Genomic DNA, 15,414 nt, shown 5'->3' with positions numbered 1-15,414 from the left:
CAAATCTAAAGGAGATCTCAATTAGAATCAAATTCAAATCGCTTTGTTTTTATTTTTAACTTTCAACAATGATGTTCTTTGTTTGATCTTTACATTTTAGGAAAAAACACATTTTTTTTAATATTGCCATTCATCATCATCATCATCATCGTCGTCATCATTGTCATAATCATTTATTTAATGCTCACTTTTCCATACTTAATTTATTGAACTGGGTTTTTTATGGCTGGGTGCTCCTCCAGTCACCAACACTCACCTGTTTCCAAACAACATAATATTTACCTAAAGATGGACTTTATTTCACAGAGGATTTGAAAGTCGGTGCCCCAGAATGGCCACAGTCAAATGACTGAAACAAGTAAAAGAAAAAAAACAGACCCTCATTTACAACTATTGTGCAATGTCAAAGCAAGAAAACACTAACACACATGCACGCACGCATGTGTGTTGTCAAGTGACGGAGAGGATGAAAACAAAGAGGAAGGTACACACCCTTATATGAGGTGCATTCAAAAAGTATCCAGCAAAATCCTTTCGGTAGGAAGTGATGCCACCCATCCTGGTAAACCTCATCAGTTCATGACTGTTACATTTAGAGCATAAAGATAGGGTGAATCCTCGTCAGATTTTCGTTTCCACCAAATGCATCAAGCAGAGATATTGCATCAAGATTTGACAAAAGCTTGGTGATACTCAAGCTCAAAGCATCCAGAAGACTCAACGGGGCTCTGGTGATGATGTCATGGGGAAAAACTCAGAGCAATGAGTGGTACAACCACTTCATATATGGCTGCACCTCAGTGGAGGGCGAGGCATGCTCAGGCAGGCCATCCACGAGCCAAAACGAGGAACTGGTTGGGATTGTTTAGAAAATAATCATGGAAGATTTCTGTGGAACTATATGCAAACAACATTTTTTTACAAAACCATTTTTTACAAACTAGCGATCAAAACACACACAGACAAGAAAAATACAAAATCACATACACATGTGCACACACACATAGACATAGACACGCACGTGCGAACACACACACACACACACACACAACAAGCTTCTTCCTGTTTCCATCAACTGACAAGACTTTGGTCAGCCCAAATAGAAGACATTTGCACAAGGTACCATGAATTGGGATTGAACCCAAAACTACATGGTTAGAAAGCAAACTTCTGAACCACACAACCATGCCAATGCCTTGCTATCGTATATTTCATAATAATATAATTAGGAGTGTGTCACCATCTCTCTCTGTTTGTTCATCCCTTGGCTCTAAACAATTCGAAAGTACAGCTGCTTTCCATATGTCTGAATCTTACAGAAACATTAACAGTTTGGTGAAAATTGACAACAACTGTACATTAGTTTAAGTGCCTATGTGTAAATCGTATTTAGTTCATGTTATTTATATGACCAAATGACATATGGTCATAATCAGTGGTGAACACAGTTTCACTAACAGCTAATTACAGAAGCTAACTTTTCATTTAATGGATTAGTGTTTTTGCTAACTTTGGAAACCATTAGTGGACCAATTAGCTTCTGCTGAATTTAGTTCCGCTAACTTTAAGTCTGCTAACAAAATTCATGCGTTTGTTCATGTCTGTTGTGGACATGTCTCGAGGCATGCTATTGGCTGACCAGATGTACACATGACAAGACATGATTGATCGACACAGCAGCAGCTAGCTGTAATTCTGCAGTTTTGAGTTGTGTTCACTTACAACTTTGTTACATTACAGAGAGTCTTACAGTGTCAGCGACAGCAGTGTACATTACCAGCTTATCAAGTTACCATTGTTATGGAAGATGAAGATGTTTTTGTTCAGCCTGAGGATGAAGGGCCTGTTGAGAAGTTTGCAACAGCTGAGACCCTACCTGGATAAATACTTTGTCCTTACATCAAGGGATAAGAGGAACCCCAAAATCCTGTACTTCTGGTGCATCATGTGCTAGTCCAAGAAGACCACCATCAAGGGACAAGCAGTGAGCTTCTGCAACTTTAAGTCACATATCAAGAGAAAACACCCAACGCATGCCATCCAGTTTGGGGAGAAGATCAAGGCTGGCCGTTCCTGTGGGAAACACAGGTAATCTTCTGGAAGCAGTGCCAGTCGTCAGTCATTGTAGCCATGTACAAAGAGAGCACTCCAGCTCAATATTGGCGAGGTGTTTGCGCAAACTGTTGGCACTGGCGTCTGTCAGTCTATGGTGGACAGAAAGATTGTAGACCTGTTTGCCGACAATATGCTACCGCTGCATGTAGTGGAGTCCCCCACTTTTGTCAGCCCAATCAAGACCCTAAACCCCAGCAAGACATCCATGTCCCACTGCACCCGGGGCAGCCATAAACAGCTGGAGGAGTATCTTACAAGGTGTTTATAAATTAAAATTATTCAAGTTTACTAAATTATTATTAAGGCATACTTCATATTTTCTTAATTTAATTCAAATATTTAATTATTTATCAAATAATTATTTTCTTAATTAATGTAATAAAATGCATAATAGGTAATTGAAATAAATGTCATAACATATATATATATATATATATATATATATTCCACTCATGGTTAAGTCTGCACAGCCAAAACAACAGACTTTAATGAAATAGTAAATAAATGAACCTTAAGTTCTGAAGTTATCAAATTCTGACCCTCATTCCATCCCCCATCTCAGTTATTCATCCTCCACCCCCACACCCAACACATCACCTATCAGCGTAGTGTCACTAGTTTCAAAAGTTTAATAACAAGGCTTTAAGTTATTAGCAATATTTCCATGAATTTAGAACAGAAAAGTAACAAATGTTAAACTACAATCTGTGTGACTTCTATAAACAAAATATGGTTATAAGATACTGCAATCAAATGTTCCACCTCATTCCTACCCACGAAAAATTGTACAAACCATGTGCTCACAAAAACCATTGCAGCTTGTATGCAGATGTGGATGAGAAGCTAGTTTTTTTTTTGTTTTTTTTTTAGTAGGCCTTGATCATATTCTGTGCAGTTAATATATATATATTAAGAAAGTTAGGGGTTGTGAATCCAACCCACTAAGGAATAATATCTATCCAATATACTGCTAGTAGAATATCCAATTATTAATACACAAGTGTTTTTATTGCATGGCAATTACATTACCAAGTGTACTAAATGGGTGAGGGTAAAGAGATATTTTACCTTTAATTTATAGAGCAATAAGAAAATGGAGGGCATCAATAGGTAGTATTCATAAATTTTTAGACATTATATTATGTCAAGTTGACATAATATAATGTCTAAAAGTTGATGAACCACCTATTGATCCCCTCCATTTTCTTATTGCTCTATATATTTACACATATATATATATATATGTATATATTTACATATATATGTATATATGTTGAAGTCCAGCAGCCTGGGCCTCAACCTGCCAGTGTGCATGAAGTGCACAGCCCATACCTTCAACTTGATAGCCAACATGGATGCTGACAAGTCTCTTGACAGTGGTTTGTTCAAGTCAGTCTACAGGAAGGCCATGTCCAAGGCACAGTGGCTGTGGAATCTGCAGAGGCACAGCACAGTGGTGGCAGACAGCATTCTGGATGCATTGAAGAGGAGGCTGGTGGTCCCCAACAGTACCAGATGGAACTCTACCTATGACTCTGTTGTCCTCAGCAACCTGTTGGAGAAGAATAGGGGAGCTGTCCACAGGGTAATCACACAGCTGAAGCTGCAAACCTTCACTGATTCTAATGTCAGCTTCCTGACCGAGTAGACCTGGGTGATGTCTAATGTTGCCAAGGCCTTGGATAAAATCCAGGGGTAAGACCAGGCCTATCTTGGGAGCCTTCTGCCAAGTGTAGCGGCTACTGTCATGAAGTTGAAGGAGGCCAAGTTCAAACATGACCTGTACTGCAGTCCTCTGGTAAACGCGACACTGGCAGGCATCACGAAAAGGCTTGGGCTCCTCCTAGAAAACCTGGAGGGCCAGCTGGCCACTGCCTTCCACCCCAAGTTTCACCTGTTCTGACTGGAGCAGTATAATAATAGCCAGGATTGCAGGGTAGCAAATGCCATGGAGATCATTGTGGAGACAGCCCTAATGGAGACCAGTGAGAAGGGCAGCAATGAGGATGAGGAAGAGGATTTCTACAGCAACATCACTCAGTTCCAAGAAGGCAGGAGCCACAGGTCACTGAAATCCAAGGTGCAGAACTTGGTGATGACCTGGCTGGAGGCCATCTTGAAAAAGGTCCTGACTGAAGTCACCTTTTTGGGGTGAGCAGGTCTTGATTGACCTCTTCACCAAGTATAACACTGCCATCTCATCTAGTGCTGCAGATGAGCACCTATTCTCTATAGGCAAAAATAATTTGTTAATTTTGTAATTCCTTGAATTTCATTGCAAAAATAAAAAAAGCCAAGTGATGGCAAATTTAATAATTGTACCTAGAAAGGTAAAATTATAGTGCCAGCTGAAAAAGATTCTCTTGAATACCTTTGTGAACTTGTGTAATTCTAAAGAAATATTAGATCATGCAACTCAGCAACTTGATTTGTGTCAAATGGTTCCATAAATGAGATGATATTGTTTCTGCGTCTATGGGAAACTTTGTCACAGAACTTCTCATACACACCCTGTACCAGAATGGAACAACAATAAAAACTTTCTATAACAGATTCAACAGAACCTAATGTTAATGCTTATCATATAATCTCACATACGAATTCCATACAAGAAGTGATGGCTAATCTGGATATTAAATATTCAGAGAAATTGCAGGAATCAATGAGATTCTTTCTGTTATTGAACATGGGGGTGGGGGAAAAATGTTCACTGAGAGACACATTGAACCTTTAAGTCATGTAAACTGTGTTAACTTCGATGGTGAACAGTTAAAGTTTGTGTAAACTGTGTCAGTATTTCGAATAACTGTATTCTTTTTTTTAGGTTTGTGGTACTGAATGGCTAAATTGGCAAGTACTGAGGAAATATATTGGCAAAGGAACTCAAATCTCCACAACTGTGAGGGTATACACAATATTTCTGTTTGGCATCACCCTAAACCAGTTTTTTGTTGATGTTCCCAAATATTTTATGGGAAGTATGAGACCCAACTTCTTTGCTGTTTGTCGACCCAACGTAAATTGTACAAAAGACGAGTAAGTAAACTTATCTAAATTCAAGTTTTTCTGTCATTGTTGTGTTTTGAAAGATCATCAGCAGAATAATCTATTATCATTAATCACATCAATGTGGTAGGCGTGTATGGAGTGGATTAACAGAATCCTTAGAGCCTTGACAAAATGCTTCGCAGTATTTATTCTGCATCTTTATGTTCTGAAGCCAACTTTCCTCTCATCCTTCAGGAGTTAATAAAATAAAGTACCAGTCACATACTAGGGTCTGTTTAATTGACTGAGACTCACATCTCCAAGGAAGTACAGGTGTTGTACTTCCTTGGAGATGTGAGTCTTTTGAGTATTGTTTACTGTTTAAAGGGCAGCAGGAGTGTAAAGCCCCTAACATCTGCAGTATCCCTGTGGGGTGTAATAAAACCAGCGATTACTAGTTTTGAAACAAATAACAAGAGAAAAATGCCAGAGATGGCCTCCTTTAATTAATGAGATAGGTGAGGTGTCTGTCTTTGTACTTGACATAAGGTAACAGATGAAAGATGTAAATAAATGGCAACATTATTTATGTTGTCATTGTAAAATGAAATTTGTTCCATGTGAAAGAAAGATCTTCACACCACTGCAACCACCACCAACAACTCCATGATTGCTAACACCACCCACCACTAACACTACCACCAACACCACTATATAGCACTCTGTCATCAATATTTGCAATTAAAAAAAAAAAAAAACTCTTAACTCATACAAATAAAATATTTTCATGAAATTTATGAAATATCAAACTGAATTTTTGCTTCTGTTTCTCTTCTGAATGGATTTGTGATTTTGCTTTGATTAATTAAAATCATAATTTTTAATTATAATTGTTAATTAGAATTATATAATTATATGTCAGTTTGAAAATCTATATATATAAAACTCAACTTGTGTGTCTGTGTGTGTGTCTGTGTGTTTAACTTCCCGGCACATCTCCTCCTAGCCAACAAATCGTAGAACCACCAAAAATGGGTCACTTAAAGTTTAGACGAATGAAAATTGAACTGTGCTATTTCTGTTCTGAAATTCATCTCGCAAGTGCAAAAATCGATAATGTGTCTGTTTAGGCCTTATCCCATGCATTGAATAGTGAACTTTACTCAGTCAGCTGTTTGACGTGAACTGTGTTCACCACACGTGCAAGCATGCGTAAATTGCATGAAAAATAAAAAATCAAGATATAAAAACGAATCGCCGTAAACATTGTAGAAATTCGGCAAGGAAATGAATTTTCGGGATGTAGCCTGGAGGGTTTTTTCGTATTAATCGTTTGGACTTTGTGAACACATACCAATTGTTTTCATAACATTTTTAACGCTTTGAATTAAATGTGACCATTTTGCGTTGAGTCTGCAGTTTGAATCACTTTCACCAAATTTTAGCAGGCTGGATTTTTGATCATCATGATACATCGCCAGCGACTCCCTGAAACTCTCCCCTGAAATCCCCATTGAGAAATCTATATATATATAAAACTCAACTTGTGTATCTGTGTGTGTGTCTATGTGTTTAACTTTTGGATCTACCAAGTTTCATTATCAAGGATGGAAAGTAGTGTGTAGCAAATCTATATATATAAAGCTGAAGTTGTCTGTGTGTGGCAGGTTTGGTAGCCTTCAACTAACACTATCTCCTTCGAGACCCTGCAGCGCAAGTTGACCAAAATTGAGAGTATGATAGAAGAAGGCTTGCTCTTCATTCTGTAGAAGATAAAATTCAAATCGGACCATGTTAACACCAAAAATTATTTACATCAAAAAGGTGCTTTTTTTTTTCTATGAAAATCCCTATTTTTTACGATTTTTGACTGCTGTGTCACCATTTTTCGGTATATTTCAACTGAAAAAATGTTCACTTGAAGAGAATAACAAGTTGCATAATGCAAAATTTTTACTTTTCAAAAGTTCCAATTCTAAAGGGTCGAAACAAACCTATGCAACACCGGGTGATAAGGCTAGTAACAAATAAAACTTTGTTCAGAATTAACCACTTCTAACTTATAGATTAGAATAGAATTTAATCTGTCACCCAGTTGAAGACTTGGTCTTTGGATATGTTTGGTGAAGTCCATTCATTATCCTTTGACATCTGTTTTCCATGTTGGACATTGGTTGGATTCTTTAATTGGATCCAATAAATCAGTGGACTGCACTCTGCTCCAATGTTTGCTTTGGCAGGGTTACTTTTAGCTAGATGGCCTTCTGAAACCCAAGGGAATTGGGTGCTTTTTGTCATGGCACTAGTGAGGTCCCCTTACAACTTACAAGACTGAGGGCCTAGTAGAGAGGCATTGCAAGTCCTTTGCCCATTAGTATTAAGCTTTCTCTCTCTCTCTCTCGAATGTCCAGCTTATATCTTCTTTGTTGTCTTGAATTTGTTGTGCATTATGTCATAACTTTGAGATTTCTATGAGATGATTGTTTATTTTTAGAGTGACATTGTTGAGTAGTTGTAAGAGGCCAGATTTGGTTAATTTGAAGATAGAACAGGTGTCTATGCAATAAAAACAATTATTTAGTAAAAAGGGGGTCAGTCAATCAGATCTGAGAGTTACATAATGAAAAGATTATTTGGTCAGGTAGAAGATTCTATAAAATATAATTTAAATGTTTCAAAATTGAGGGAAAAATTATAGCAGCATTGTTTTTCATCTGTTTCTTTTGAAGATAAATTCTAATAAACACCAAATGATGTTGACATAAATCTCAATTAAAACTACTTTATTTAACAGATTTGTCCATAATTACACATGCACCAGTACAGAATTTAACCCTTTGAAACAAAGGGATGCTTTGTTGTCATTTCCATCGGGTCATGCAGCCATTTCTGTATACACAGCACTCTACACTGTTGTAAGTTAGAAATTATTATTATTATATCTCATTATTTACCTTGAAATCTTTATTCATCTGATATTTACCATCGTTCACACCTTCACTGTCCTCTGTTACCCATAAAAGTCCTCCTGGGTAACACTTCTCATAAACTCTTCAATTTATTTACTTCAGCATCATTAAAACCCTTTAAAACACTTCACCAATATTTTTGCCTTTAACATTCATTGAACTTCTGCTGACACATTGTGTAATTTAATCTTTTAATCTCAGCTAATCCAACTCACTCATCCATTATTCTCTATCTGGACATTTTCATTGAAACTTCACTCTTATTGAAATGTCTCTCATTTAGTTTAACAATTTAATCATGATTATAAAATTTCATAAAAGAACAATAGAGTTACATATCATAGCCACAACTATCACATTTCTTGTCATATCAAATCATAACTACTTTAGTTACATATCTCTTTGTAACCCATCATAGCTACTACCATCGTATTTCTAACTATGACACATCATAGATGTTGCTATCAACTACCTTGTTATGATATAAAATTATTTTGTCATTGCTGTTGTTTCAAATCAAAGTTGATTTTTTTTTAAGAAATAAAATATTTTTTAATTTGTTTGTTTTTTACCAAAATTCTTGATGATAAAAAAATTGTCTTTTCATTTTACAGTTGTATCTGGAACTTCGATTTGAAGTGAAAGTGAGTCGTTTCTTCAAAGCATCCCTCCAGATGGCGCTGTTAGTTCTATCAGCCTGGAGTGTTATTACTCGAGTTTCTGATAATAAACACCACTTAATTGATGTCATTGCTGGTTCTGCTGTTGGTATAATGGTTGCAACTGGTGTTGTAAGTAAATCAGCTTTTTTCAGAATTGTTTCTTTTCTTCATAAATGGAAGGATGTGTGTTGTAACAATTCATCAAATTTCAATACAATATTCCTTGTTTAATGAACCAACAAACGAGTAAGAAATGACAACTAAATTTCTGTCATATCAAATTCTACCATTTTTAAAAAGGAATACATTGGATGATGTAATTCATGGTAGACAATGCCTGAAAGTAAAAGGCATTGTAACAAACCAGCCATCATGTGTAGTGACTCTTGTACATCATTGATATGGTATCTATGGTTGGACGTCCTCCCTATCATCTACCATTTCACATCATGGACTGGAGGTATTTTATTATGCCAGCAACACTGGAGAAGATGTCCCCTCTAAGACTTGTGTCTACTCAAAGTTGCCTCTGATTGTTCCTTCAAGAAAAAGGCTTCTATATTATATAAGAGAAATTTCATTACAAAATTATTTTCCAAAAAACCTAATTTCAAAATAATTTAAAGAAAGTTTTTAAAATAATGTAATGTTTTTATTTCTTTACCTTTCAGTTCACCAAAATTACTTGTCCCAGCTTAAATCAACAAAAAGTGAAAAGGGGGACAGAGAAGAAAGAAAAGAACGAAAAGAACGAAAAAAACGAAAAGGATCAATATGAATGTACGGCTTTGACAATGGCTTGAAATACAGAGAGAAAGAGAGAGAGAGAGAAAGAGAGAGAAAGAGAGAGAAAGAATGAAATGCAAATATAATGGAAGGAACAAAGAAGACGTTTGCACAGAGAAACACACACACACACACACACACACAATTAAGACTGTTTTTATTACCATAAAGACTGTGAACACTAAAACTAAAAGCGTAAAGTCAGACATTTTAAAATTTCAGAAAACGATTGATGGTGACCGTAACGTTCCATCATGGTTAGCTTCAGCAGTCCAATTATGCCAACCACTAGTGACACTTCAACGTTACTGTCAAGAATGTGGGTATTTATATACACACACATACACACACTCTCATACAGACATACATGCATGTGTGTGTGTGTGAGTGTGTGTGTGTGCATGTGTATATAAATATATATATGTGTGTATGTATATATATGTGTGTGTATATATGTATATATATATATGTGTGTGTATATATATATATACATATGTGTGTGTGTGTGTGTGTGTTCATCTCCTATGTTCCTGCCTCAAGGATTTCACTCTACACACACCAGTTCAACTTGATTCGTCTTTATTAGTCAAAGGACACCTGTTGTTATTTTCTTGTGGCTTGTATTTGTAATTGTGTAACATTTTCTCCATCCTTTTTTTTTGTCATTGTTGTCATACACATTTGCTTGCTTTCTCCCCCAAAATTTACTGCCCTTAGCTTAGATTTTTGGGGCCAGCCAGATTTGAACAGTCTCAAGTGTAACCGGTCGAAACTGTGAGGATGATCTGGAAACTTGACTGATGAGAGGAGGCTGCGAATGACCCATCCTTGTTTTTTCCCATCTGTCTTTTTATTGTTTCTCCTGCTCATCTTTGCATCGTCTATCTGTCTGGATGTTTTACTGTCATCTGTTGCATTCTTGTTCCATTTTTTTTATTTATGTGTGTGTGTGTGTATGTATATATATATATATATATATATACACACACATGTCTATACATATATATATATATGTATGTATTTATGTATATGCATATATGTTTGTATGTATATACATATATATATGTGTGTGTGTGTGTATATGCATATATGTATGTGTGTGTGTGTGTATGTATGTATGTATGTGTATGATTGATTCACTATAAAGTGATTAATTACAGAACTCAGTATGTGAAAGTACACATTAATATAATTATGTAACATATTTTCTAATATCAAATTTAAACTGACTATATATATATATATATATATATATATATATATATATATATAATATATATATATACTATTCATCTTTCATTTACATCTATTTTTACTAAGCTTGCTTGAGTTTGAAAAATCCTTTCCCACACAGCTTCTTACCATTTCTAACCATCTTTGTCATCTCCTTCTTGAGGTTCATCTTTCACAAACCATCTTTTACAATTTTTTCTCATGTTTTCTTTAATTGCTTTCTTCTACGGGCTCCTTCCACTTGCATCATTTGGCAATTTTTTGCCAAACTCTCATTCTCCATACACATCATATGTCTGCACCACAACATTCTTCAATCTTCTCTCTTGAGTTCCACATCTGATATGCCATTTTTGCTCTTGGCACATTTCTGCCTTAACGCTCATCATCGGTTCTGGTTCTGACATTCCACAACCCACAGAACATGCCCAGCACACTGCCTCCCAGCCTTTGCGTTCAATGTCCATGTTCTGCCATCATATGCTGTCACACTCCATGCACAAGCATGATACAATCCATCTTTCACTTGGAGACACAATTCCTCGCTTGCTGCCAGAAATGGTTTTTGTTCTTATCTGATTACTAGGCTTTTGAAACACCCTACTTTGCTGCTAATTAGGTCATGTAGGTAATAGAAGTTATCAACTACTTCTATGGAAGGCTCTAAGTATTTGAAAGAATTTATTTTATGGTTGTTCTCACTTCTGCACATCTTTAACATACAATGTTTTTCTGCTCTGAAAGGAGTCTACTTGTGTCCCTGCTATTCCTCTTGAGCATCCATACTTTATATACACCAAATGACATCCCTTCCTGCTTATTCTTCAAGGTGTCAAGCAAGGCCCCTTCCTGGATATCACCAGAGTTCTATCTTATTTCCTGCTATCTTTAACTTTTGTCTTTGCTTTGTTTACTTCAAGACTCGGCATTGTTTCCATATTAGTGATTTCTTCTATAATTTTTCAACAGATTCAGGCATGACGTTTAAATTTGTGACAAACAAAACTTTCCACAGAGAGCCAATCTTAAATTCCTTTGTTATGGTCTGAAGAACTATAAGAAGAGACAGAGACATGTTCCTGCATGATAAATTCTTCCTTCAACTCATTACCATCTCTTACCTTTCTCTCAGCCTCTCCATACAAACTTTGCACAGTTCTCACATACTTTTTACCTGTGTCTAGTTTTCTTGGGGACAACCAGCCCTACTACAGAGCATGAATCCCATTAAAAGATCATTTCCCCATCAACAAATGCTAGGTATAAAGGCTTGTTCTTTGTTAAAAACTTCTCCCATTATTGTTTTAATTGAAAGAGGACATTACAGGTCTCCCAGCCAGACACAAATCTGAACTCTGGTCTCATCAAACTTAATTTTCTCCCTTCGTCGATTCTGTTAAGACTCTTCTGCCATTACTTTCATAACTTGGTCCATTCATTTGATATTTCTAAAGTTGCTTCTCTTTAAAGCATCTCCTTTACCCTTGTAGTTGTTGTTGTTGTTGATGATGATGATACAGCTACACCAGTAACTGACAATGACCCTTACATCTACCACCAGATTGAATAGGTGAGTAATTAGTGCATCTCATACTTTGCTAAATATTTCCACCATTTTAGCAATTATCACTCACTGCTTTCACTATTTTCATATCTTTAATGGCCATTTTGACTATTGAGCTTTCAATTTCAACAGCTTTTTCTTCTACATGCTCTCCCTATTTAACAACTTCTCTTCTTTCTTCTTGACATCAATGAGGGCAAGAATGCTGCTATCATTAAACACTTTACACCAACAGTACCCTCATTTACTTTGCCATACTGCTTTGTACCTCACATCTCTTCTCATCTCAGAACATTACTCTCACTTTCCTCTCTGCTCTTGCTGAGTTGACCTCATTCTAGCTTCTCCTTTACGAACATCATCTTTGTTACTTGCACTTTTTTCAATTCTTTCTCTGCTTCTCTCTTAGCTTTTAGAGTTCTGTTTATTCTACTATTTCACTACCAAGTTGCTTTCCATCTAGCAGGAACTTTGCTTCTACAGGGCACAGCAGGTTGTCTGGCAGGCACCAACAGCTGTCTTCTATTCATAAGTCTCTATATCCTCCTTCCTTCTCAACAATCTGGCTGCAGGTTCTTCCAGCTTACATACCATTCATTTCATATTGTCTTGTGTCTTTGAGACCATCTGGCTCTTATTCTGATGTTGCTCATCTATATTTAATGGAACTTTTCACCTGCATGTTCACCTGAGAGGTAGGTGGTCAAGTATCTGACAGTTTCCTGAAGGTATTGGACAGGTCATTTGATCGTTCTTCATTTTGTGTACCATCTCCATATCTTCCATATACATGAGAAAAACTTTCATGGTGTCACCCAACATATCACTTAAAGTACCCAGCCATAATAAAGAGATTGCTGTCATCTGTTGTTGTAATGCCTGCCTGCAAGAGAACCTCAAAGAAACAATCTTTTTTTTTCTCATCTGTTAATTCCAGATTGTGTGGCCTATTTAGAAATAACTGTTACTGTTGTATTTCCTATGATTAGTCTTAATTATTCTTCTCTCACATACTTTAATTACCTTAATTACTTTGTCCCTTTCTCTTCCAACAACTTGACTGACTTCACTCTTCTTACCAACCCAGAAGAATTTGTGTCCATGGTTCTATCCTGTGAAGACTCCAACTGAAAATCTCCTTCATCTTATCTCTTCTACTCACTCCTCATCCACTCATCTTCTCTACCCTTGCAGCTTCCTCATCTCCCCACACTTACCTTTCATCGTGCCAGTGTTAACGACAGCAACTCTTAAGTTTTGCTCCTGACCCAGAAGAAGAGACTTTTTGCTAGAATTTGGCTTGTTGTGTGTTTATTATCTGCATCTGAAAGGTGGAGATGTGTGTGTGTGTGTGTGTGTGTGTGCGCATGCATGCACATTACTACCATCATCATCATTATCATCATTTTACGCATTCAGCAACAGAAGAAACCGGCCAACTTTGTTGTAGTGTTTGTCTCAAAGTGTGGACTGAATGTCTTTTACCAGCACTAGAGAGGTTGTCCCATGAGGGGTGGTGACTAGAGTCCCCCCCACCCCCACCCCAAAAATTCTTTGGACGCATAAACTATATTTTGGTTTTTCAAATCAATTCACTTTATATTGCTAATGCAATGCTTTTGCAAAAATGCATGAACATCACAACCACAGCAATTGCTTCTATAAGCCTGAGACTGCATGACTATTGATGAAAATCATTGTAAGTATTCTCATAATAAATATTCTCGTTCATTAATTGTAACAAAAGAATCCTTTAAAATTCTGGCTCATTTTGCTCACAGATTGATTAAAAACAATTCATCTCTGTAAAATTGTAATCATTTTTATGAATAAATAACTTCATATATTAATTAAACCTATTAAATTGTACTTAATTGTATTCAGAGTAACGAAGGTAATTATTCTTTTTCTTTAATTAGTGTTTAGTGAGAAGCAATTTTTTGCAGGTTTTTTAAGATGTATGAGAGAAAAGGAGAAAAGTGGAAGGTCTTGACACACTCTGACTAGGGACCTGGCCTGGTCTGAATGTTTCCAGCAGAGTGAACCCCAATAAAGACATCTTAAAGACATCTTAAGTGCCAGACGGTAGTGCCAAACCATGATTGGGAAGTCTTTTATGATGAGTTAAAGTGACAGCCATCAATACTTCATGTTTACAAACAATGTGAAACAAGTCAAATCTATTCAATTTATTTATACCATTCCAATGTATTAAAGACACCTGGAGTTTCGATTCCAGTGTATTTTGTAACCTTTTTTTATTGTTTAATTATGTATTGAAAGCTTTCAATAAATGATATTCATTATTAATAAAAATTTGTAAAAATATAATTTTCAGTTGAGTAATGTTATTTTCTTTATAAACTTCATTAACTGGTTATTGACATAATCAAACTTGTTTTCATCTGTATGATCTTCATTTTGTCTTGGAGTAATTTTAAATGTGTCAATCATCATCATTATCATCATCATCATTTAATGTCCATTTTCCATGCTGGCATGGATTGGATGGTTTGACCAGCTGGAGAGATGCACTAGGCTCCAATCTCATTTGGAACATTTTCTATGGCTAGACGCCTTTCCTAATGCCAACCCCTTTATAAAGTATGTTGGGTTCCTTTTATGTGAACCAGCATGGCTGCTTTTCACATGGTCAGACACAAGGGCTCTTCAAGGCCAAAAACCTCTTCAACTTAGAGGGTTGCATTAATAATTCTGCTGTGGTGGGCAGGTCTTTTTGAGTGCAACAAGTGCCAGACATCTCAGTTTTTTATCATCTCCTTCGTAAGGCTCACTGTCTTAAGATTGACCTTCATTATTTTGTCCCATGTCTTCCTGGGTCTCCCTCTTATAATAGCTGCATCCACTGTCTACATCCACCATCATCTCATGAGGCATTTGAGAGAATCAATTTCCTGAGTATCTGTAGCTTTTATGGGTCCTATGCATCTTCCACAGATAAAAGACCAAGACATATAAATTTGGTTAACTTGGAATAACTGAAGAATATCAAAAGACATTCAAAATTTCAGAGAGATTAAGTCAAACTCTTGATACTCACCCATGAAAAAAGTAGTTTAGAAATTGTGGAGCATTA

At 36.3% G+C, this 15,414-nt stretch overlaps 1 protein-coding gene across 3 annotated transcripts in view; it reads left to right on the top strand.

The window, feature by feature from the left end:
- Positions 1-14,654, top strand: part of LOC115218348 (phospholipid phosphatase 1-like) — a 17,214-nt gene extending 2,560 nt beyond the window's left edge. Inside the window, exons 3-8 of one of the 3 annotated variants that reach the window (XR_005001639.1) lie at positions 4,940-5,151; positions 7,898-8,018; positions 8,687-8,863; positions 9,406-9,514; positions 12,244-12,431; positions 12,536-14,176. Coding sequence is in view for 2 of the 3 variants with exons in the window: in XM_036508186.1 (XP_036364079.1) it covers positions 4,940-5,151; positions 7,898-8,018; positions 8,687-8,863; positions 9,406-9,514; positions 12,244-12,323 (699 nt within the window). In the remaining variant the exon portion in view is untranslated. Of the gene's footprint in view, positions 1-4,939; positions 5,152-7,897; positions 8,019-8,686; positions 8,864-9,405; positions 9,515-12,243; positions 12,432-12,535; positions 14,177-14,236 lie in introns of those variants that run through there. The other 2 variants (XM_036508186.1, XM_029788109.2) reach the window with 2 other exon arrangements.
- The last annotated feature ends 760 nt before the right edge of the window (positions 14,655-15,414 follow it).

This window comes from Octopus sinensis, linkage group LG13 (genome assembly GCF_006345805.1).
Source record: "Octopus sinensis linkage group LG13, ASM634580v1, whole genome shotgun sequence".
NCBI classification, from domain to species: Eukaryota; Metazoa; Mollusca; class Cephalopoda; order Octopoda; family Octopodidae; genus Octopus; species Octopus sinensis.
The sequence above is the reverse complement of the archived record's forward strand: the minus strand, read 5'-3'. Positions and strand labels throughout refer to the sequence as shown.